The 26,103-nt window shown below is 38.7% G+C and overlaps 3 protein-coding genes across 3 annotated transcripts; 1 reads left to right on the top strand and 2 right to left on the bottom strand.

Annotated features, from left to right (window-relative positions):
* Nucleotides 1-2,952: 2,952 nt before the first annotated feature.
* LOC147852691 (uncharacterized) lies at nucleotides 2,953-5,603 on the top strand. The gene is made up of 5 exons (XM_087333295.1): nucleotides 2,953-2,984; nucleotides 3,198-4,649; nucleotides 4,795-4,911; nucleotides 5,036-5,269; nucleotides 5,414-5,603. Exons 1-5 carry the CDS (start codon nucleotides 2,973-2,975, stop codon nucleotides 5,567-5,569), a joined length of 1,971 nt encoding a protein of 656 aa, XP_087189421.1. The 5' UTR covers nucleotides 2,953-2,972; the 3' UTR covers nucleotides 5,570-5,603.
* Nucleotides 5,604-6,597: 994 nt separating this feature from the next.
* LOC147852690 (uncharacterized protein At1g32220, chloroplastic-like) lies at nucleotides 6,598-16,704 on the bottom strand. The gene is made up of 10 exons (XM_087333698.1): nucleotides 16,562-16,704; nucleotides 16,319-16,433; nucleotides 9,796-9,884; nucleotides 9,621-9,676; nucleotides 8,906-8,961; nucleotides 8,700-8,793; nucleotides 8,418-8,497; nucleotides 7,480-7,522; nucleotides 6,998-7,089; nucleotides 6,598-6,906 (listed from the first exon to the last, which is right to left on the bottom strand). The coding sequence occupies exons 1-10, from the start codon at nucleotides 16,600-16,602 to the stop codon at nucleotides 6,736-6,738; spliced, it is 837 nt and encodes a 278-aa protein (XP_087189824.1). The 5' UTR covers nucleotides 16,603-16,704; the 3' UTR covers nucleotides 6,598-6,735.
* Nucleotides 16,705-18,719: 2,015 nt separating this feature from the next.
* LOC147852689 (uncharacterized) lies at nucleotides 18,720-25,534 on the bottom strand. Its single transcript, XM_087333016.1, has 10 exons — nucleotides 25,102-25,534; nucleotides 24,915-24,989; nucleotides 22,691-22,798; nucleotides 22,449-22,609; nucleotides 22,193-22,307; nucleotides 21,928-22,082; nucleotides 19,932-19,983; nucleotides 19,717-19,785; nucleotides 19,523-19,600; nucleotides 18,720-19,227 (listed from the first exon to the last, which is right to left on the bottom strand). The coding sequence occupies exons 1-10, from the start codon at nucleotides 25,447-25,449 to the stop codon at nucleotides 18,988-18,990; spliced, it is 1,401 nt and encodes a 466-aa protein (XP_087189142.1). The 5' UTR covers nucleotides 25,450-25,534; the 3' UTR covers nucleotides 18,720-18,987.
* Nucleotides 25,535-26,103: the final 569 nt, after the last annotated feature.

Below are 26,103 nucleotides of genomic sequence, written 5' to 3'. Positions count from 1 at the left end.
TTAACTAGTTTGAACTTGGTTTGGCAAGGCTCAAGCCGAACCGAACCATTTAGGGCCAAACCGATTCCTAAACTAGTTAATGCTTAAACAGTTTGTCCAAACCGGTTGACGCTAAACCATTTTAAGAACCAATTTGGTTCAAGTTTGAAACTCTCATACCGGTTTGGTTTGGACAAGGGCCAAGGCCAAACCGGTGAAGCCGAAACTGAACCATTGCCAATTCCTAGTACTATGGGAGCATTTGGTAATCTTATAAACAAGACATCTAGATCCTTATTATTAAGGGAAAATATCACTACTCTTGAACTCTATGTCTTGCACTCAATAGGCATGGTAGAATCTCGTGGGACATTGACCATGGGATTTGAGATAAGTCATTTGTTTTTTACTCCAAGCTTCAATGGTGACCCCATATTGATTCTATGGTTGGGGCTTGGGGTAAGATGTTTGCCTTTACCTTAAATATGTGTGAAGTTTATAGAATGTTCTGACTCTTGGTTGCATGTTGTGGGTTTCAAGAGGAATGGAAAACTCCTATCATGTGATTAAACAAATGTATCACTAATGCCAATGTTTTAAGATCACGTCATGAAACCTAAATATTATTTAACTTTAACATATAAAGGTTTTAAGTTCTTTCATTTCCTTGGATTATTAATACCCAAGGTCATGGAATCTTGCATATTGTATATAGTTTCTAAAAGATGACAAATTGATTTTGGGGTGGAGATATAGACTTGTCAATGTCTAGGATATATCGATTAACGTTATAGAGGTCTAAAACAATTTCTCATTGATTACTAATGTACTAAGTTTTAGAATTTATGGTTTGGTGATTGAAGCTCTAATCGCATTCAACTTTTGGCGAACCACATCATACCATATTTTGACTAGACCAAAGAGATAATTGAAACCAAGCTAAAAAAACGAGGATTTAATGAATCCTCTTGAGACAATCGGCCAAGCCTTTGGCAATCATTTCTTCATCGAAAAAGCTTACTCATGAGTTTCCTTCAGGGAATTACTTCAATATCATGTGTTTCCATTAGGGAATCACACCTCATTCCCACGTATTTGGCATGTAAGGTGTGAGTTGGCCAAAACTATTGTGTAATATTGTCCTTAATATAATGAACTTCACAAAATTTCATACAAAAAGGAGTCTTTACTTAAAGAATAGTTGTGATTAACATCACCAGGCTTTGGTATATTGTAGATTTGTCCCATTATACGTAGTTCAACATTCGTCTTCAAAAATAATTTTTCTGAAACAATTACTTCTATTAAAGAACTTCACAATGCACATAGGCATTCACAAACTACTACAGTCAAGACATGGAAGCCAAGATACATCACCATGTCCTTGACATAGGTGTCTCAGAGTAGTTAGGGTTTAGGGTTTAGGGTTTCAATTCATTCAAGTACTAGAAACAAAGTGGTTTCAATTAAAACACATGTATCACATCATTATGATTATCCTCTAATATGGTTTTGTATATTGGTGAATAACTCAAAAGTAATATAGAGACCATTTAGACAAACTCATTTGCCTTGGCTTAGCCTTTTGCCCTTGCAACCCACCTTTGGTGTGTATCCCCTATAATTGAGATGCTAAAAGGCTTGTAGCACAATTTGTCTTAGTGAGCTTACACATCATCTATGTGGAAAGGGGGACACATAATCTATGTGGAAACGGATTGTGGTTGAAGCAATCTCACGTTTCAATTAATCATAATACCTTTCTCTTGCCTTGTTGGCTAGTGCACTAGCATGGAAGAGAAGATCCCTTGTCTAATACAACTTAAATTTATGACCCTAATGATTTTGCACATTTGGTCACCTATAAGGCCAACGAGTCTACACCTTGCGGGTTTCCAATAGTATTTCTTCTAAAGGCACAAAGGAGCTCATGCGACTTACAAAAAGCATTCAGTCTATCAAGCTCGATGGTAATTTCCTTATATGTGGACTTTCTTACTATAGCCATGTTGCTTTCCACACTCCTATCGTGACCACATTTGATAGGGTGTGGTTCAAATATGCGCAGATTCGTCCAACACTTGTTTTTCGCTAACATGCGCATTGCTTCCCATACTATTCATGATCGAGTTGGAGCTATAAAAGGAAGGGCCCGAAACAATGAGGAGGCCTCAAACGAGTGAGTGCTCAAGTGTTGTGTGCATTACACAGATTTCTCACAATGTGAAGCATTCAGGGAATCGGAGGTATGTACGATTGTTCTATTCGGCAGTATGTGTTTTTTTGGAGTTCGAGACAACCACGATCACGATTCACGACCACAACAAACCGAATCGTGACACGGCAAGGACAAGAACCAACCGGTCGACAAAGTCGGCAACTGAAAACAGACAAAAAGAGTAAAGAAGGCAAGAAGAAGAAGAAGAAGAGAAAGGGTTGGCCGGCTGGCCGGCTTTTGAGGGAACTTGTTTTTTGAAATTGGAAACAGTTAGTAAGTCAAGTTAAAGTTAAGTAATGTGCAGAAACGGAATAGCAGTCAATGAAGCCCCACTCTCTTTTTTTTTACTACATACTACTACTAGTCGTGTCCTACTTCTAGTTACTCACAGGGTCAGTTCTCTGAGTTTTATGAACTGGTCAGGTAGTTAGTTAGGCCTACCTAGTTCGTTCAGTTTGGGCTTACCTATAGTTCGTTAGCCCTGGTTCGTTTCTAAGCCTTTTTAGAGTTTCCAAAATCTTGACCAACCATGACCACCCCCTTTGACTGGCCCACATGAGTCCTAACTGACTGTCTGTCTGACCGACTCACTGACACACATTCTCTCTCTCTCTCTCTCTCTCTCTCTCTCTCTCTCTCTCTCTCTTGTCTGTAAAGCCTTGACCAGTTATATAGACTTATATATAGTGGTCAAGGTTACCACCATCGCCACCATCGCTCTTTCTTTCCCTCTGCACTTGCAGAAAAGCAAAAGCCTGCAATCACACGTTTCGCCATGGGAAACATAGTAAACTATCTCTTCTCCTCTACCTCAAACTTTCCCTTTCAAATATCTCCTCTTTCTTTTCATTCGTATCTCTTTCTTTTCTTGTAACCATTTTTTGTTTTTGTTTTGGATTGGTAGTGCTGCCTCCCCCTTTCTTGTTCTCTACTGTTTTGCTTTTCTAACTCGCCTTTTCTGTTGCCCGCCTGCTCTCTTCCTGTTGTGCAATTTATGCAGGAATCTGGCGAGCTCTGGAGCTTCTGGGACAACATTAATCCCAACCAACCACATAATACTGGCAGCTCTTCATTCTTCCGGGACTACGGAGACAGCCACAACCACAATTACAATGTGAGTGCGGGGCCATCATTCCGATGCAGCAGCGATATGACTAGACCATCATCGCGCTTTATTTATAATGTCAATCACATGAACAATACTTCTTCCTCGATGGTCAGCGGAGGCGAATCGAGTGGCAGCAGAAGAGTATCGCAACTGTTCAATATACTAAGCAGCCTAGGAGAGTGGAGTAGCAGAAGGTCACACTTCTACACCCTAGATAATGCTAGCATGGAAGGCAGCCATTACCTGAATTACTGTATAAATCATGACAATGATGATGAGGGCCATCACATCATTCAAGAACCTAATGACATGTGGAGATGTGGGGATCATCATGCTGAGGTTCATGCAGTGCCGGACGAAGGCCTCCATACTACGAACGTAAACTTGCCGCCGAAGATTAACAACTACCAAAAGATGATGAACAAAGTGGCTCCCGAAGACACCGGTAGGAATGCCGAGACCCCATTGCCAGGGAAAGCTTCACATGAGCAGGTCACCATTAATGACCTACCTTTCCTCATCCTCTTTGTCCTCCACCTCCTGGTTGTATCAGGCTTGATCCTCTTCCTTAGCTTGCGACACATGAAGTACCGGAACGCAACAGACAATGTCCCCCAGAGTCTTCTCCTCCCATACTACCCTGAGCTTGGGTCATCGGTACTGTCCGGAGTCATTTGTGGCATCATATTCCAGACACTCTTCCGCCATTTCCCAAGCAGAATGGCACACTCCATTGCCTGGATAAGCTCCATGCTTACCTTTGCGGCTTCCCTCTTCCTCATCATCATGGCCAGTGTCCCCCCTTCTAAAAGAAGAGGAGGAGATATTAGTACCAAGCACACCTCTTCATTGTTGTTGTGGCTTGGCATAGTGTCCCTAGTGTTTGCACTCGCCCAATCCATCTACGCCTTCCGCGCTGCGGTCAATCGGAAAAGCGAACTTAAGTTCGCCGGAGACTTGCTCTATTGCTCTCTCAACTCCGCGTCACACAAGGGCCGGGGCACCACCATCATTGTGTCCGTCTGGTTCCTATTGATAGCTGCCACATGGCAACTCTTTTGGTGCTTGGGAATCGTTAGCGTGATGAGCATTGGCTCACTCTTCCCCTTGGTTATCATGGCATTGTTGATAAGTATGGCATGGACATTGGGGACATTGAGGAATGTTGTGGTCGTAGGCACTGCCCATAGCATTGCAACCATTTATAACGATCCATCCGTTGATGACGACAACAACAATAACAAAAACAAAGTTACGATTCCTCAACCCTCTCTCTACTCGACTCTAGGGAGCATCTCTTTTGGCTCATTCGTCGTGCCCTTGGTCCACTTTCTTAAGGTTATGGTATGTTTTAATCAAATTCTAGTTGTTAGCAAATGTAGCTTTCACGTGTGTTCTTAACCTTAATTTAATGTCCATGGTAAGCTTTTGAAAAATCCTTCATTGCAAATTTTAACCCAAAGGTATTCGTGCCATTCGGATGTCATAGGCTGGAGCACTAAATCGAATCCATGTGAACAATGAGATGGTCTTCTTGGGTGCTCATTGCTTCTATGAAGCCATACACAAGCTTTCAAAGCATGCCAACTGTTGGGCATATATACAGGTAATATGTTGTATAGTTTACAAGAGAGATGGGAAAAGTTTGTTCATATTGTTAATGAGAAATATTTGAAAATTGCACATAATATCGTTGTCCTTACAATAATGATCGTGTTAATTGTTGCTAGGTTGGCATCCATCACAAACCCTTTCTCAAAGCCGCCAAGGAAACATCCGACTTATTTTCTGCCAAGCAGTTAGATGCTATTTTGTCAACCGACTTGACTAGCTCTTTTTGTGTGCTGAGTGGCATATGTGGAGGCATGATAAGTATGTTGACTAGCTGTGGATCGACATTTGGAACCCATCAAACTCCATCTTCGTCACTTTCCATTGTGTCCTTCTTCATTGGCTACTTCTTGGTGAGTAAACCCTAATTTGTTTTTGCATAATCCTACTAAATGAATTAAATCACACACCGTTCCATCACATTTTTTCACCTTTTCGTTTTTCTTTATTTTCAAAACTACCACATATGGTAATCACTTGCTTTCCTGCTCTTGTAGGTTCGTCTTATGATGGCTTCAACACACGCTTCAGTAATGACTCATTACGTTTTCTTTGCACAAAATCCTGCTAACCATAAATTTTTAAGTAGCCCTATCCCCGAGCGATTGAAAGAACTCCTTGCTAATGTGGACATTGAAAGTACAACAAATTGATAAAATATAGTCGACTACATGAATACCTTTGCTTCGTTACTCTCCAAATGTGGCTTACAACCAGCTTGTGTTTCAAATGAACTACTATCATGTCACTCTTGTAATTCAAACAATCATGTGGAGATAAGAGTAATCTGTCAAAAAGACACAATTTGGCAATGTGCATGTTGACAAACCAAATTGCTTTCCCTTGTCTTATAGTTTTGATGTTTCCAATCATGATTAATCATTCTGGAACATAAATTTATGCAGTTAACATATCAACTTGGCTCATTTGGGCATCTTCCAATTATTAAAAAGGCCTAGTCACCTTTATGTGGTGCTAAGAATGAGTTCACACTGAGCAAGGTGGAATTACATTGTTACGAACATAAAGACCTATAGTGTCGAGGAATAAGCTATTTTCTAGTTCAATTAGATTGTTATGGACATAAAGACCTAAAGTGTACAGGAATAAGCTATCCGAACACCTAGGAAAGTTGAGATAGCCATGCTTGTTCCTTCAGCACTATCGAACATCTGGAGCTAGGGTATTGTGCGAGCCACTCAACAGGCCTAAGAAGAATAAGCCCAAGACTTGAGGCTACATACTAACAGTACAGATCGTATCCCACCTAACGACTACACACAAAGATTCTAGAACAGCTACATCAATCAAATGAACTTCCCACGCTATAGGGTACTCACCCTGAAAAGAATACAAACATACTGGCGTGGGCGAGATTCCACATTTTTAAACCCAAGAGAAAGACCCAGTTTCCATTTAGGATGCAAATATAGCCAACGAGCTACTAAGAACCCAGCCGGAATGGCTAGCATGAAGATATTTCTGTCATAAACATCTTGGTTATTGCATAGAGCGATCACGTACCACCATTCATATTCATTACCATAAAAAACAATAATGCGACTTTTAGAAAGCAGCTTAATGAAACGAGGTATTAATAATCCTTAAGACACAGCTAAGTGTCATTCATGCTAATTTACAGAAATTAATGGTTTACAGAAACACATTTAGGCCATCAATATAGAGAAATAAATTATTAAAATTTTATTTGAAAGAACATGTCGATGTCATTCTAAATTTTATTAACTTCTTTTCTGTAGCTGAAGATCATATGATTTTTTATGTTTCCTAATCAAAACAATATTGAACGACGGGCCAATCACCTATCCCCAAGCCGATTAATACCCCAAACATCAAGCACACCAGGAGGCACTGCATTGTCAGTTGCAGCTCTCACTGCAGCTTTAGCAACTGCTTTAACATTCACAGGTGGTACAAAGAGAGGTCCAACTATAGGGATTTGAGAAGCGCCTTTGGCATGTTTTAGTACCTGAACAAAAAACAGTCAGTGTTTAAACAATTTTGGACAACAGTCCAGAAATAGTTTAAAAATGAAGCAAAACACCATCATATGAGAGTACCATTTCAAGGGGGCTTCCGATAATACTAAGCGGAACCTTCAGATTTCCTACATGGCGTGTCCCATGTATGAAGCCAGGTCTCAAGATCACACCTAAAAGTGGAGAATTAAAGAAGAATAAATTACATATTTATACAAGACTTTACATCCATAAAGTACATAACAAACAATTTTTTAGAGAGGTTTAGGGTTTGGATTCATTAAGAAAACATTCATCATTGTCGTTTTAAGGTCACGTTTATGAGACTTCTCTTAGAAAACAGATTTTCAAATTCCCTTTCAACCATCCGTAGGTTGCAATGTGTTGTATAAATTATTTAATTTGGACCTATATTTCCACAACCTAGAAAAGTTAGTTTCTATAGACATTTGTTGTATAAATTATTTAATCTGTTAATATTCATGCACGCAAGCCATCTAAAATAATCAGTGATATCTCAAAATGGACCATCAGTAGAATATGTCAAGGATTTGAAGGCTCACCTCCATATGGAAACTTTGCTTGCAATGCTTCTTCGGCAGCTTTCTGATATAATAATATGAACAATGAAAATCAAATCTAGTAAGAACGTAATTTATTTACATAAATTCTATGATCTCAGTCACGAAAACAAACTTGAGTGAAGATCATTTTTGGGGTATAATTCCACAAATTAACCAAAGCCAATCATATGGTGCAAAAGATTCAATTGGGGTATTCTTTAAACACCTGAAACACAAACCCCACTAACGAGCTAAAAGTCCACAAATGGTGTCTATGCTATACAAATATAGACATTTGGCCTATAACTGTTTATATAGCAATCCAACTTAACCTATGTTATACCAGAATAATAAGTGTGGATATTCTTAACAAGGTTATGCCACACTAACATTGTTTGGTCTCTCTTCCATGAACTTATGGTATCTTCCACAACAGCTATTTGACAATTCACATGAATCTCCCTAATAGTCCTGGTGGAAGAGATGGCCTACATTTAGGTCGCCCAGCCTACTGCTCTCCCATTCAGCTCCAAAAATCAAAGAGAAAGAAAGATATGTGAATTATCATATCATAAGAGGCTAAAATGGTTTGCAAGACCTGATGAGAGAGAACATCTAAAATAGTTTTCCTAAGCAGTAGCGGAATCAACCATGAGATATATGGGCTCATCTTTGGCATCTATCCTTAGCATATTTTCTCTAATTTGTTTGAGCACTCCAGCATGAAGAAAAGAATAACGTGTTTTGCTTAATTAAGCATAATTACATTTAACACAAGAAACTATCAAATATTACAATGAAAATGTTTGGCATGCAAAACAAATAGCGTAAAAAGCATTCAATAGGCAAAAAGGTTTACTCTGTTTCAATCATGCATGAGCAAACCTAAAATGGTGTGTTGGGAGCAGTGAGAGAAGTTTAATCACGTAATAGCTAACCTTGCCCTCATAATAGCCACGCAGAAAAAAAGAGGGGAAACCGAAGTCCATTGCAGATACATAAACAAACCGCTTCACCCCTGTAAAAGAATCACAAGATGAGCAATAGAAACACGTCAAAAATGCCTTTGAATTTACAATAAAGAAAATCTTAGTCAATACATCAATATCAAAGTTATTTGAAAAAGGCTGGACACAAGGTTGATATATAAGCTCCTCTGATACTCATCACAAAAGAGGTAGCATACGAATCTACTGCTTGAAAATGCAAGAGGAATCTACCTGAGGCATGGGCTGCATTAATGGCTTTGATATTTGCATCCCCGTTCACTTTGCGCATTGCATCATTCGATCCAAAACCACCAACACAAGAAATCTGCCTGCCAAAAGAAAAGTTAAATTCTGCTATGAATCAATTAATAGAATTAAAGCTTCAGTGAGAATTGACACATGGGGTGTTTGTTGATAGTGGTAGGACCTAGTCATACCACTGCAGATGCCTCCTCCAAGGTATCCTTCCATTTGTTGGGATCAAACAAGTTTCCTGAACATAAAAAAATTAACATTGTTAACAAATATGCTACATATGCAGAAATTGTTATACAATTAACATTTTTAAAGCACTCTATCGTGACACTGTCATAACAGGGACCTCATTCTACATGCAGTTCTGCATAGTCTTCATGTGTAACCTCCACAGATGAGAACTGTGCTACTGCTTTTCCATGAGGCCACTAATTCTGAAGACATCAGTATGAACAGGTATCATTCCACGTGACCTTGCATTGCATACGTTGTAATTGAACTACTAAACTAGGTCAACATGGCTACACATGGATATCTTAACTCCCCCGCTAACGCCTAGTGTACAAGGCATTGATCACTAGGAATTATATTGCATGATTATAGATCATCGTTAATTCATAGCCCTCTTCAGAACACGATTATACTTGCAACAGTGCAAATTTCAAAGTTCCAGACAGTAAAAGATATCCCACCATTAACAATGAATTCATACATTCCTCATATCTCATTCACTCTAAATACAGCTTGCACCGTTACAGCAGCCAGCTGCAATGATGTAAAATTCCAAATAATAAATTTACTAAATTCTTAATACATTATTCATCACAGACATATGATCACATTTGCAATAGCGCAATTTCAGTTTTCCAAACAGTTAACTATTACAGATGTACTAACCTTCAACCCAAGTAACATTGGAAACCCAGCTCTCATACAGGTTCGGTCGTCCAGATCTTCACAACAAAACGAAACAAAAGGTTGAAGAATGAAGAATAAGTGCATATAGCCTGCGAATTTTTAGCTTCATACATTTTCTGCATAATAAAAATGAATTTTTATTACTCCAATTCACCTGCTGAGACTCATCACAGGAATTCCGTGCACCAGAGCTTCTTTGCAAATGTGGCTCCCCACAAATCCATTGCCACCAAGAACAAGCAGCTGCTCACAGGAGCAAAGATCACATGTCATGATGGCTTTACAGAAACTGGGAGTACAATGTATTTTTTACAGATTATCAAAAAACGGGCACTCTAAATCTTATTTTCCTTTACACAAACCTTAATTCCCCAAAAACTATTTTTCTTTTCACTTAATGTATATACTAATAACCAGTGCTATAGCATATTTTTACTATCTATAACTTAAAGTAGGCATTCCAAAAACTGTCCTAACCTACTACTGAAAACATACACGTTACTCTAAATAAAATTAGATTTCTCTCAGTCATTTATATATAAGAGAGCGGTAGTTGTAGATCAATAACAACGTAAAAGTATAGTGACACTGGCTAAGTATGAAAATCAGAAATCGAAAAGGTCTGTGTGAAAATGTGCTGCACCGTGGATCAGCCCATGTTGGAGAACTTTAGAAGGTAAGGTTTCAGTTCATCTAAGCTAATCCATGCACAAATAACAAGTATATATGGTATCATACACAGTTTTCCTAATTTAGTAATATTTACTTCATTTTGTCTAATAAAGAGATGGCATTTTAAGATGTATTGTTCAGTCTCATTGGTCGTCTTGATTTCTTAAGACATGTTGATATATCTTTCTTTGTTTCTACACAACTATAATTTTTTTCATGAAATGTATATATATGAAATTAGTTCATATTCAAGAACATGGTAAAGATCGACTTGTGGGGATTTGATTGGGACACTAAAAGACAAATTTTCAGTTTATATATTTCTCTACATATAACAATAGCAATTCATAGTAAAATATACCTAGAAAGATTGACTAACAAGTATTTTGATGGTTGAGGAAAAGGAGTTACTTAGGAGATATGCATTTTTCAACCTAGCACACAACTGATGTAACCTCAGCTTGGCCTGAATATGAAAGGTACTTATGACATTCTGTCCCCTCCCCACCCACATGGTTCACGTTCACATTCGAAAAGTTCGAGATAATGATGGATTGGTAGGTGAGCATTTATCTATGCCCGTGACATCTTGCTCTCACTTGCATTAGAGCTATGTGTGAAGGCTTCCCTAGTAGAGGGACAGAAGGTTGTATTGTACCAATTATATGACTATCAATGTGGCCATTACTTGGCTCCTAAAGCATAATTGAGTGTATGCGCAAAGAGATACCTGCCATTGAGATGGACAGGCCGATTCCCAAAAAGGGGTTCAGAACGTCTGATCACATACTGACCCTCCAAGCCCTTATTCAAGAGGGACATTTCATAAAGGAGAATCTATTATTGCTTTGTGGTTCCTGGAATGCCTTCACCATCATATCAGATGCTCTACAAATAGATACGTGATGGGTGCACTATATGAATCAAAATCAAGAAAAGAGTGTATTCCAATTCAACTGTTGGGGGGTCAAGGCGAAGACAATTGGAATAAAATAAGAATTACCCATTATCATCCACTCTCTTTGGTCTTTATACAGATGAGATATCTAATTTAATTACATAGAGAGATTATTGGATTCGAGAGTATGCTTAGGAAGGGTAGCCATATTACTATTACTTTATAACTGAACATCATTTTTATGATAAAGATTTGTAAATCCTTGATAAAACTAAAGTGATGGTGTTTAACGTCATCCAAGCATGGGCAACAAGATCAGAACCGGAATTCTTCTTGGGAGAGGAAAAGGTGGCATGCATACAATACTACACATATCTAGGAGTAACAGTCATAGGGGCTCAGTTCTCCCTACAGGAGTTTGCCTGTGCTTGACATTCGCATGGATATACAGCCCTCGATGCCCTTCAAAGAGAATATGCACCACGAACTAAATTGTGGTACAAAGACTCGAGCTCTATTTCAACAAGTTCTTGGGCACTATCCCTACCACCATTGGTAACTTGACCACACTAACTGAACTTGATCTGCCATGCAATCAGTTAGAAGGACCCATCCCAACTGAGCTTGGCAACCTCACTAACTTAACTCTCTTAAACCTATGGAACAAAAGCCTCTCCGGTGAGATACCATTGGAGCTAGCCAATATCAAGAGTATGCAAGTCTTCCAGCTCTTCCAGAACCAACTGGTGGGCACCATCCCTCCAATATTAGGCCAAGGTGGAAGCATGGTCAAGTTTGATGTTTCCTCTTACTTCCTCCATGGCAAGGCATTGATGAAGCTAATTTTCTTCTCTAACAAAAATCTCTAGGGTTATACCAGATGGGTATGGGCAGTGTGACACCTTGGTTCATGTTCGGCTCCATACAAACCAACTCTCCGGTTCCGTCCCAGCAGGCCTCTGGAGCTTGCCTAGGATGGTTATACTTGAACTGTATAATAACAATCTTAGTGGCTCTATCTCCCCTAACCTATGGGATAGATTTGGAAAGACCTTTAGTCTTGAAAAATTCCGGCATGATAAGGAGCAAAGCATCGGTGCCCGAAGATATACAGCCCTCGATGCCCTTCAAAGATTATGTGCACCACAAACTAAATTGTGGTTGTTCAATATACTTGTAGCACCAATTCTTCTCTACTAGGTAAGCATTTGTGGTTGCATGTGCTTGACATTCACATGGATATACAGCCCTCGATGCCCTTCAAAGAGAATGTGCACCACGAACTAAATTGTGGTTGTTCAATACACTTGTAGCACCAATTCTTCTCTACCGAGTAAGCATTTGGGGACCGAGCCTTCATGTGGTATATAATTGGATAGATTTGGAAAGACCTTTAGTCTTGAAAATTTCCAGCATGATAAGGACCAAAGCATCGGTACTCGAAGATATAACTGGGGCAGAGATGTGAGAAGCCTCAACAGTGAGCAAGGAACATGGTATCCAAATAATTTGGGAGCTTCCCAAGCAAAGGTACTCAAGACTGGCATTTATGTCACCAAAACAGCTTGCTGACAATGGAGATGATCATTGTTGAAATGATATCCAAATAATTTGGGGCCTTCCCAAGCAAAGGTACTCTAGACTGACATTTATGTCACCAAAACAGCTTGCCGACCATGGAAATAGTCATTGTTGAAATGCTAAAATGCAAGAAAGGTTCCAGTTGCACACATAAGTATAAAACACTAACCCCATTCCAATATAAGTAACATTGTCCACAGCTGAACATCACTACCGTGGAAACGGAAAGAGTGATCCAAGACAATATCATTAAATTGAATAGTCGAAGAACCTGGATCAGCCCCATACCTCTTGGAAGAAAGATGGCCCATTATAAGGCACTCTTTTTTATAAATGTCGCAGGATGGATTTATTTTAAGGGCCCTCTTCAATGTGATAGGGCAGCTCAGAGCCTCTTTACATGAGTTAAAAATTGAGAGACAGATATGCATGCAAATGTATGGAAGAACAGATCTGCTAATTGTGCAATTAGGTGTTGAACTGGAAAGAACACTATGTCTTCTATTGTGCTGTTTTTTAGGAAATAACAGCGAGAGATGACACTTCGACCCACTACGCAAGGTAAAAGAGTATGAAGAAATAAGGAGAGTTTGTTGAAGGATAACAATACAACCACAGCAGATCATCAGCAACAATCCATCATGAATTTCTTTACCTCCCATCACTCCTAATGGTACAAGTTCATCAAGGACTACACAAATGAGGATTTGACCAAGACGCTAGAAAGGGTTACAATAGATCAGACACAACCATCCGGTGCCACCCATCATCAACAAATGAAGGCCATTATCACCTAGCACTGAAGTTGCTTCCCTTGCTTCAGAGTTTTCTCCATCTTGGGGCAGCCCCCTGTAGGCAATTTTTAAAGGCAGAAGCATAAGTCTATCTAAGTTTGGAATCTTAAGTGCTCAGATAACTGGATTTTTTACAGTACTATATTTACCTTCTATTTATTTTGGTTTGATATTCTTAAACATTTTTCAACGTAATCTCTTATTTAATCTTCTAGGCCATTTTAGCCTCTTAATACACATGTATATAGCTTCGTTATTTTGTACCTCAAGATTTGCATGAACATGCGAAGGTGGGTACTCTTTGAGCCCTTATTGATAAAGGAAAAGTCCATAAAAAGAGAATGTGCTGTCACTTTGTAGTTTTCAAAACAGCCTTCGGCACTGTACCACATGCTCGGCTTATGCAATGACTAGAGGACCGTGGCGTCCTGATAGACATGAGAAGGGAAATCTATGCATTATATGAATTAGTGTCAGAACCAATGCATGCTCCTCATAGGTTGCCAGGGGTTGTGGCTATCACTATTGGATTGAAACAATGATAACCACTACCATCCACTCTCTTCAGTCTTTACATAGATAAGTATCAAAATAAATAGCGAGAATGGGTGGTTCAAGAACATGTTCGGCAAAGGTAGCCATACCAGTATTACTAAATGTTGATGACATTGTGCTCAATTGTAATGCTACGGAAAGACTACAAAACATTCAAATGTTTTAAAGTCGTTTTATACAAATGATGATTTGTTGATAAAACAAAAGTGGTGGTGTTTTACACCACTCAAGCATGGGTAATAAGATCAGAACCAGAATTCTTATTGGACGATGAAAAGATGGTATACACATGATTGTACACCTGCCTAGGGTAACATTCACATGGCCTCAATTGTCCATATGAGAAGTTTGTCTGTGCTTAACTTTCTCGTGGCTATGTAGCCCACTGTGCCCTCGAAGACAATGTGCACAAATCCAGTTCCAAGAATTACAACCAAATTCGTGGTTGACTGATACCCATGTAACACCTAGTCTTCTCTAGGGAGTAGAACCTTTGAGTGCATAAAACTAGAGAGATTTAGGAGATCTTTAGTCTTGATGATTCCCCACAAAATAAGGAGCAAAGCATCACTGCCCCATGATATAATTCAGGCTAAGATCGGAGAAGCCCAAATAGTGACTGATGCACTATTCAGATAAGTGACTAGTATTCCATAGTTTAAGGAGCCCCAAAAGCAAAGGTATTTAAGATTGGCACTTATATCAACCAAGAAATTCATTCAAGATGAAGATGATCATTGTTGGTTTGCTGAAATGAAAGAATGGTTACGATCACATGGTATGAAATGTATTAATTCTGTTCTAATATATCATGGATTATCTACGCTTGGGCATGATCAACATGGAAAACAATAAAGTGATCCAAACAATTGTCATTGTATTAGATAATGAAAAAACATGGGTCAGCCCCACAACTCCTCTTCGTTGGAAGATGGCCCACTACAAGGCCTTCTTCTTACAATTGATGCACAATTTATGGGTGTACATCTCTTTTTTATGCACTTTATAATCGGATAGGGCTATTCAAGCCCTCTTACATCAATTAGAGATGGAGCCACACAGATATGAATCGCAAATCTACGAAAGAGCTGATCTACTGAGTGGGCCATCAGGATGTGGAATCAGAGCAAAAAGTTAGCCATTATACTTTTTACTATGAAATAACGCAGAGATACCACTATCTCGTCCAATAAGAATTTGTTCTACTGTGCAAGATGATGGAAAACATGGACCAACAATTGATTGGTACTGTTTTTGCTAGAAATCAAGAGACGTAGAGATAAGTTGTTGAAGGACCAATACAACCAGAAAACCTCATCAGCAAAGAAATACACCCATTCTTCGCATTTTACAAGTCAATCAAGGGTTACACAACTAGGGTCTCGAAAACAACATTCAACAAGGGTCATAATGGTGAATCAATAGCAATTTTTCGTGGAGGTGGATCATATCCATGTCATCCTTGTTATTGACAAATCAATCAAGGTCATTATCACCTGACATCAAAGATGTTCACTGCTTAGCTAAATATATTTGTTAGATTGGGCAGTTTTACAAATCTAGTTATATTTATTAGGATATGTCGTACTCAGCGATGAGACATCTGACAATGCAAACTCTCTTTTGATCTTACAATCCATTTTGGCCTCTTACAAGACATTAGTAAAATTAGCCAACATATTGATTGATTGGGAAAAAAGGTTTCTCGTGACTTGCATACATTATCCTCTACATGAATCTAGAATTTTTTTAATGAAATTCATACGTTAAAATTTCTAGCAAAGATCTTGACTAGCAAGGTAGCTACACTTTTTTGGAAAAGGACATTTTCCCTAAATTACATGTTTCTCAACATAAAATTCGGTCATATATAAATTGTTGATGAAGCTCTTGATTAGCTTGTGTTTTGACCAGTTGATAAACTACATATTTCCCGAACTCTGATATGTTTCTCTACATAAGACTATCAAAACCCAGCTATCCTGTACTTTTCTCAGCTGAAATTTAATTTATATGCATCAAAATCGGTTCAGATTCAGATGTCACAAGAAATATTCATGTACATAAAATAAATCCGGCTCATATTAAAAGAAAATTGTATATAGAAAAAAGTGGCATATACATTTATCGAACAAACATATACATTTTCTTCAGGAGATGTTTAAAATGAAGCTTACCTTGTTTCTCTCTGGAGGTTTTGACTTTGCATGATCTGGAGAGGGGTCCAGGTCTGGAGACGGTGGAGTTTCAGAAGTAAAGTATCTGCTCTGATTCATTCCTTTTGCGATTGAACTGCCAAACGAGCATCTTCAAATATCAATCAATCAAATATCAATCACCATCTTCAAACAGAAGACCGAATATAAGATAAGACAATATAAGAAATAAACGGTTTACTGAGGGAATATATCTTTGGTTACCTGATTTCGAGCCGTCGACAGTGACGAACGATAGCCGCCATAGCCGTCGCTTGAAGAAGAAGAAGAAGAAGAAGAAGAAGGCTATAAGAACTTAACGAAGGCGATGAGAAATATAAAAGCTAAAAACTTTAAAATATGTTGAAAAGAAAAAAAGGAAGGAAAAAGAGGCGATCAAAGTGTTAATTAATGTTGGGCAAGAGGTGTTGTCTCTTGGTCCACAACTTTGTCGACACGTTGTGTCGAATTCATTCTGTGTACGTATACACAACTGCCGAGTCTATTCTGTGTACGTAACAACACACCTCTTGGCACTCAGTCCTGAACCTCTAATGACACATTATGCCTCAATCCACCCCAATCTTGTCAACAACCCGATTGTCGCTCCTCTTTTCATTAATGAACAACTTACGCATGATTTGGGTTGGATCGTTGATGAGCATCTTACACATAACTTGGGATGGATCATTCTTCAAGATGTAGTACACTCCACATTGCCTCACCCGAAAAAGAAATTGAGTTCTTGGATCGTGATCCCTACTACCTGGGAAACTTGCTTTGTCTTCTACGATACGTGTCACATTGATCGAGACCCCTACTTGGTCGTTGACATTAATATACATTGCATAATGTCCTTTACCACTTGAATTTTATTTCCAACTTCTCTGTCTCAAATCTTCTCTTCTCTCAATAGTGTATGTGATAAAGGGGTCCATGCCTAATGGTGAATGTTCCCACATGCGCACACATATTATCTTATGCCACAAATTTAGAATATAAGTGGACAAACATGAGAATTAATACATTGGTTGCAACCCATGAATACAAGCTCAAATCTCACTAATTGCACTGCTCTTTTGAATGGCACAACAAAATGGAATGGGTTGAATGCACAACCTTTTGATCTCCATCGGATAATCTTACGAACTTGCTTACATTTGTCTACATTATACTATTTTCCTATACAACGTCACTCATCTCTCTGCTCCTAAACACTACTTTTGTTTTTGCATAGGCATGGTTGCATCTCTATGTATTATTTTCATTGCCTGTTATTAGAATTTAGAGCAAGTCATTTTATTCTTGATCCTAGAGAAGTGTTATCATGTTGCCATGCTCCATTCATTCCGTTCTTCTATAGACCGGAATAGGTAGTCTTCCACTCGACTTTATGCAACCATATTTCTTTACCACATCAATGTCCAACTTATAATATCGAAATTGATCTTCCAATTGATTGAATTACAATACAAAGATGACATGCTATTATCAACAATTCCTAATTGGGAAAGCTTTTGCAATTATTGAATGAGAAGCCATGGATAGATTCCTCTAAACATATTTCTCATTGTTCTTGTCCTTCGACAAACTGAATAAACCTTCCACAATAATACGTGCCAATTGAAATACATCAAACCTCCAAATTCCAAGAATAGGTAATGTAATAGGTCCTCACTTGTCTCTAATTTAAAAGTTAATGTGTTCAAACTTCATTGCACTTTTTGGTTGTTGAATAAGAATAAGATAACACTTGTATGTTGAATGTAGTATGGATGTTAGAGAAAGGCTCATTAAATATACCTACTACCAAGAGCATTTCCTCAATTGTTAGATTTAATGAATTAGAAAACACGTTTGATTATATTGGTTGTCATGCATGAAAGTAATTACTATAAATGTTCTAGTTGGCCTTCATGGGGTGCATCTAAAAAGGAATATTGAGAACCACTTGTGAACTGAATTATGAGTGGGCAATTTGAAATGCATTCAAGTATTACACATATGATTCACCTAGTGTTGTACTTGATGTTCAAATAGCATCCAAACATGGTGTCATGCAAAGCCACAATAACCTATTAGAATGAAACAATAGAATACATCGTAAGTTATAGACAAATTTATGTCAATTCGAGTCATGATGGTGAGGTTCCATGACACTAAGTTTTGCAACTCACATGAACTTTTTGAGGTCCAAATACACAAATATTTTTTAGGGTTTCAACCTTGTGCTAGCCCTTTATCCCGTACCAACTATCTCATCTCTTCAACCTAAACCACTAATATGTTTTCGCATGACATATATAGCTAAATTTTGGGTGCTTTCTAGATTCCTGAAGTCAAAGTTAACGTATAACAAACCATATGTACAAAAAAGACTCAGAACACGCAAAAATATTTCACTACAATGCTTGTATCCAGCTTCTAAAGAGGGTTACTCAACCTCAGGAAAATTGTTTCCATGTCAAATAATGATACAAAACATTATAACGCTTGTTTATAAGCTTATGGTTCCATCACTATCTGAAAAACAAAGAATATTACATGCTTCTAATGAAAGCATATTCCTAAGGCTCTCAATTTAGGTTAGTTTGCTTATCTCTGAAACCACATTAACTACCACATGAATTTTGAATTATGATATTGTTTGCCTAGTCCGATGATGACCTATGGACAACAGCATTGATTTTTTCTAACATTGTGCTAGAATCTAGATGATGCTCTGTCGGATGAGGAAGTGATTTGATGATCTCTTCCAAAGGAGCATCTCTTTTCTTCATCGATCTCTTGCGGCGAGGATCAACCTCCACACCCTCCTGATAGCTACCTATATTCCTGAACTTAATGTCCCGTTGTCGCATGATCGCCTCTCGATCTAGTTTTAACATTTCCTGTAGCCGATTCAAAAGATTTAGCATCTGTAAAATTATTTAAGGAGAAGCACGCTAAAAGGACTATTTATCAAGGGTTCAAAAACTTTGCCCCATTGGGAAAAAAAACTGTTTACTTAATACAAAGCATTAATCAAAAAATTAATAAATATCCAGATGAAAAGTTCAAAGATTACCCCAAAATTTCTGTAACCTCATGGTATTATAAACAGGCTTGATTATTTATATTTGGAGGGTTCTTGTTTTCCTACCGTTTAAACATCTACTAACACAAAGAAGATAAACTTTTCATCACCTCCATATGCTTCATAATCGATGTCTTTATACTCTGAGATGTCTCGTATGGATCTGAATGTGCACCACCAAGGGGTTCCTGAGCATATATTCTCACAATCAGATTTCTATAATCCAATACAAAAGTTAAGCCTATTAAAGTTAAAATAGCCCATTAACAATGTAACAAACCAACAAGGGTGAAAAAAATCAAACCGGAATAATCTCATCTACTATTTTAAGTTTGTACAGCTCAGCTGCTGTAATTTTCAATGCTTCGGTAGCCTGTAAAAAACAATTCCATTCCCCATCAGAATAGCTAGTTGGAAAATAAAACCACGTATGAAATATTTGTGTAGCTTTCATCTTCCTCAATTAATTAGTATGTTTCTACTATTACAAGTAGCTAGACAAGTGTAAAACATAGTGACCTTTGGAGCTGCATCAGCTGTCTTCCATAAAATTGCAGCACAAGCCTCTGGACTGCACCATGAAGCATATGCCAAGTTTCAGATAAAAAAAATGATTGAAAATTCTGTGATCCAAATAACTTAATTCCTCACAATAGCAAGAAGCTTCTTATAATCTCGCTACAATACTATTATAAACATGCAAAGGTGTGTTCTGATTCTACACGTCCAGCTTCTCCTATAATCCATCTCTCCCAAAAATCCCATCACTCCTGAAATTCTCAAAATTAAGAAACAAAACAGCTGGAGCATTCTGATGGTTTCATGATCTCATAAAAAGTAGCTAGATTATCCCAAAATGCATCTCATGTACAAAACCTATCTAAAAGTCATGTGCGACCACTGTAAATAGCATGTCTGCAAGTCATGCATGAGGCAACAATGGTTACAAGCAATCTTAGCGAAGTTCGCCTAGAGAGCTAAACACTTTCCTTGTCTTTAAAGAGATTTCTAAATTTATAAAGAGTGTGAACACCATGTAGAATTAGAAGTTAATAATTACATAACTACAACAATATACATGTGCTGCACAGATGTTAACATCGATTCCGAATGGCATAAACATCTAAATGCAAAGCATCATGATATAACACACAATTGGAATTCCTACATCCTCCCCAGGAGAAAGGATCTGAAATCTCATCGAGTTGAAGGAGCTCTGGGGACGGACAAAATGGCCTCACCACCAGTGTTCAAACATCAACATCCTGGACAGAACAGAGATGTCATGATACACATATATATCTCTTATTTTGTCTATACTGTCTTCACACCCTGTTCTTGTTCCTTACCCAGTGATCACATAAGCCTTTGTAATTTCAGTAAAACCCAAGGAAAGGAATAGTAGGAAAGCTAACAATCATCGAGTTGAAGGAGCTCTGGGGACGGACAAAATGGCCTCACCACCAGTGTTCAAACATCAACATCCTGGACAGAACAGAGATGTCATGATACACATATATATCTCTTATTTTGTCTATACTGTCTTCACACCCTGTTCTTGTTCCTTACCCAGTGATCACATAAGCCTTTGTAATTTCAGTAAAACCCAAGGAAAGGAATAGTAGGAAAGCTAACAAAATGTAATTTAGGGAAAGCTAACATACTGTAATTTTGTAAAAGAAACATTCAAACGACAGGACCTATACAGCCCAAGAACCTGGTCATATAACCCAGCCAGCCAAGCATCCGTTGCAGCATACCAGGTTGGCAATTCTTTGATAAACATATTGAAGTGGCATAATAAAGGTGAAAGCATGTGCACCCCCAAATAATGGAGTATCCCTAGTGCATCACATGCATGCCACTGATATGCACCTTGCGCTCTCATCAGCAGTAAAAGTGTTCCAACTTCCATTATGGGAGACCAGAAAGGCAAAACAAACAAAGTATCAGTGCAAGGCTATTTCTGACAAGAGGTAATGGAAAGCTAACAAAATGTAATTTAGGAAAGCTAACCTACTGTAATTTTGTAAAAGAAACATTCACACGACAGGACCTATACAACCCAAGAACCTGGTCATATAACCCAGCCAGCAAAGCATCCGTTGCAGCATACCAGGTTGGCAATTCTTTGATAAACATATTGAAGTGGCATAATAAAGGTGAAAGCATGTGCATCCCTCGTGCATCACATGCATGCCACTGATATGCACCTTGCACTCTCATCAGCAGTAAAAGTGTTCCAACTTCCATTAGGGGAGGCCAGAAAGGCAAAGCAAACAAAGTATCAGTGCAAGACTATTTCCGACAAAAGGTAATGGAAGAAATCCAAACTATACCCATAACCACCATAGATCCCAATGACATATGTATCAGAACGATGTTTACTGTCACCACATAGGCAAATACACGAGAAGACAAGAAAAAGACACTCAAAAAAAATCCAATACATCACCAGCAGCACAAAACATCCATGCAAACAAGGATTTAGTGTGATTGCTACAGTAATGTGTACCTTGCAACATAGTAAACTGAATTTTCAAGCATAAGCATTTTGTTGCAGCATCCAATAGCTAAGGCACCCCCAGAGCCACCTTCTCCAATAACAACCGTTATAACTGGAACTCTTAAACCAAACATCTCCCGCAAGTTGAATGCAATGGCCTCCCCCTATAACATGTATTAAATATTAAATAAGATTACTGGTGGATGGAAAGAATGAAATACATGAAGTTATAAATTTAGAAATTTTAGAATTAGGTACAGAAATGGTGGCTTACTTGACCGAGTTGTTCTGCTTGGACATCAGCATAAGCACCTGGGGTGTCAATGAAAGTCAAAATAGGAAAGCCGTGATGATCAGCATGCCTCATCATCCTCAAGGCTTTCCGATATCTGTAAAACCCCACGAGTCAGCATAGATCAATTTTGCAAATAGAATCTCTTTTTTGCATTGGTAAAATGTAGTAGGATTATCAACACAGCATTATTACCGTTCTGTAGTGTTTCTTACTGTTATAATCGAGGTCAACCTACCCATGAGGAGTTGGCATGGCGAAATTGCGATATATATTTTCTTTGGTATTTCTCCCTTTCTGGTGCCCTATGAACATAAAACTCATGTTGTCCATTTTACCAATACCAGTGACTAGTGCAGGATCATCATAGCCAGCTCTATCTCCATGCAGTTCTACCCACTGCCCAAAAAAAAGAAGCATATAAGTTCATCATTGCATATTTCTACTACTTTATAAAGCCTAGATAGAAAGCACACACACCTTGTCTGTCATGTTAAGAACATGATCAAGAAATGTAGGCCGATTTGGATGACGAGCTACACTTAGTCGTTGCACGGGTGTTAGATGTGTGTACAAGTCTCTTCGAACCTGCAGGAAGCAGTTAGATGAGGGATCTTTTAGTCAAGAGACAGGCAGAATTCAAAAGAAGATTCTCTAATTATAATTATATATTTACACTATGAGCTACATTTGAGGTAGGTAAAGCCCAAATCAGACGGGATAATCATTGCTTTATGGATTCCAGAAAAGCTTTTGGCTCAGGCACTGGAGCAAGATTGATTAGCAGGTTACAGGTTTTGGAGTTCCTCGGGAGTTTCATGGGTAAAGTGGCACTTTATCAGAAAGTAGTTGGTAGAATTCCAGAGGGACATTCAGAGACCTTTCATTCCAGCATTTGGGTGACACCAGGATGCCCCTCTTTAGTGAGAGGGGATATACACATTCAGTTGGCAGGTAATTGGTTATGTTATATAAAGATGTTACCTCACTTATTTGCAGAGTCTCCAGTGGGATTATAGACACTTGGATACTCTGCATTCTTCTGCACAAGATAGCAGACTCTCAATGAACCTTGAAAAAACCATGGTCGTGGTGTTTCACACTACATCTCAGTGGATGAGGAGGCCGGTGCCTAATATCATGTATGGAGAGGAAAGAGTGAATTGTGTAGATTCATGTACCTGCCTTGATTTATTATTCTTGAGACCTATCTTCTCCGGTAGAGAAGCTGCACAGGATTGACTTACCAGGACATATGTAGCACTAAGAGGATAAGAGGGGATGCGAGGAATTATCCACATACTCAGCTCCAAGTGCCACATACTAACTTCTGGCTTTTTGATACTCTTGCCACCCTTACTATTCTTTATGAACTGCAGTTTGAGAACCCTTAATGCTGATCTGGACGGGTATGTAGTCAATGGAGATCAATGGAGAGACCTCTTGTATCCAGAATTATTCAATCTAATGCATCTGTATCTAGACTAACAGGGTTGACAATCCTCTAGATAGTTGTTCAGTGAGGGCGATCTGTTGGTAGCCCCAAATGCCCCCATTGTTTTGAGTTATATGGTTTCAGCATACACAGACTACCTACCTTCCAATACTCCTTAGGTGCAGCATCTCTGACATTAAGTCAGTCGGAGATCAGGAAAGTCATCGGGCAAGATCTCTTTTTGCTAGAGACTTATAGACTGATATTGCTTGAGAAAGTTGAGTCAAGATATCTCAGAGCAAGCAAAACCAGCACCTCATAGCAGTGTATTGCTTGAGCAAGAAGTTCATTTACCTCACTCCAGATGCCTGAGGATATGCACATGATTACATAGAAGATAGATAGTATCATTCCCAGAGATCAGGCATCATCTCCAAGGTGGTATACTACAGAGAACATTGATTTCATGCAGCAACATCCTATTGGAGCGTTCAAGGGTTGATCTACTCACGTTTTACATCAATTAGATGAATATTTATTTGACACATTGTATCCTCCCATTACTTGTACCTTTGAGAGCGTTCAAGGGACTGATCCTCAACTTTTACATCTCCCAGATAAATATTTATTTTGAACATTGTATCCTCACATTACTTGTACCCATGGTCCTTATATCTTTGCACTTAGATCACATAGACGTGACATAGAGCAACTAAATAGTTTAAGGAATGCATATTATAGATCACATTCTATAATATTCGCATGGATGTAACTTTTGGTCTGATAGGGATGTTTGACCTTTTGAAGACTTTACTATGCCATTTCCTCTCATATTCGGGCTGTCCTTTCGTGGTAAGCCATGGATCTAGGAAACGACACTACTGTACTAGATGAGCCACTGGAGAATGTATGGATGAGTGCATAAGCATCAGAAAACCTTAAAAACTGAGCTAAATGAGCTCCCTTTTGTGCAATAGGTTCCATGGGTTCATTTTTGGCTTCCAAGAACACTATTATATCCGATCCACTGAAATTCTTTTACATGTATGAAACTATGTGAAAATCAATAAGAAATTCGATATATATATATATATGTTTTGCATAGGATACTTGCTCCTTTCACAGATATTTCCACCGGAAAGTTAAAAACTTCGCCAACATTTTAGACAGCACCTCTTTCCCAAACGTTGTATTTATGTTTCTATCTCGCTCTGTATTTCTCTCTTTATCCCTTCATGAAGGAATCGCACATATTTCTCTCTGTCTCACCTGGTCATACTTTTCCTCCAACTCCTTGATCTGAGTATTGAAATCCATACCAGTTTTCTTCGCCAATTCACGCACCTAATGGAACCATCACAAAGCACAAATAAAAAAATATATCTTATAAATGATGATGATGATGATAAACAGAGAGAAGGTGCATGCACGGATCTTGAAGAGATAAAAGAATTGCCTCATCAATCTTCGTCGACAGATCGACAAGCGGTCTCTCGAAAGGAAGAGTGAAAGACTTGGGCTTCTCGGGCAAAGGCTTGAATCGACTGAGGAACGACAAAGAGTGGTCTTTGTGGTCTCCCCTCAGGTTCTTTGGCCATGGATAATCCTTCTCAGGAGCTTTCTTGCCGCCTTTGAATATCTTCGCAGAGACAGCAGGGTAGCTACGCAGCAGAGGGCGAGAAGGAACAGACTGATGGGGGAGATTATTGCAACTATTATGAGGGAGAAGAAGAAGAAGAAGCTCGTCTCTTGTCGATGATACGGAGCTCATCGATAGGCATCGAGAATCTGAGAGGGCCTGCATTTCTCTGCTCTACCAAAGCTTCAGAGATCGAAATTCTCTTGCATAAATCTGCCCGAAGAAGAAGAAGAAGAAGAAGAAGAAGAGAAAGAGGAAACAGCTAATAACTCTCTCTCTTTCTTCTCTCTCTCTTTATCCATATGGTGGTCACTCTCTTTCTCTTTATTTTTGTTCTGTCTGAACTAACGACTTAATGAGGGAACCCACTTTTGTGTGTGTGTGTGTGTGTGTGTGTGTGTGTGTGTCTTGGGTGGGTGTGTGGGTATGTTAGTATATGGGTATGTAGGTGTGCATGTGCATGTGTGCGCGCATGAGACTTAGATCAATATATATGCTCTGATCACCCGAAAACCTCTGGATTATTGCTGCCATGAATCGATGTCTTCATGAACCTCATAGTGTCGACGTCTCCAATCAGGGAAGTGTAAAATACAAGCTCCTGGTTCAGTCGCGACCGACGAAAGCAGTGTCAGTGCGAGATTGTCTCTCCCAAGGATGATCGAGTTGAGCATTCTCGTACAAGTATAGAGATCTATCCTCTCTAAGCCGATCAATGCTGAAGATTCCAATGAATGGGTGAGGCCCAAATCCACGTTCGGATACCATCTTATCATGCATATTCATTTAAACTAGGTTTGTAATTTCCCCCTTTTAGTT

This window comes from Azolla caroliniana, unplaced genomic scaffold (genome assembly GCF_043228905.1).
Source record: "Azolla caroliniana isolate FFs.n. ecotype wild unplaced genomic scaffold, voAzoCaro1.0.p SCAF_17, whole genome shotgun sequence".
NCBI lineage: Eukaryota > Viridiplantae > Streptophyta > Polypodiopsida > Salviniales > Salviniaceae > Azolla > Azolla caroliniana.
This window is presented reverse-complemented; position numbering and strand designations above follow the sequence as displayed.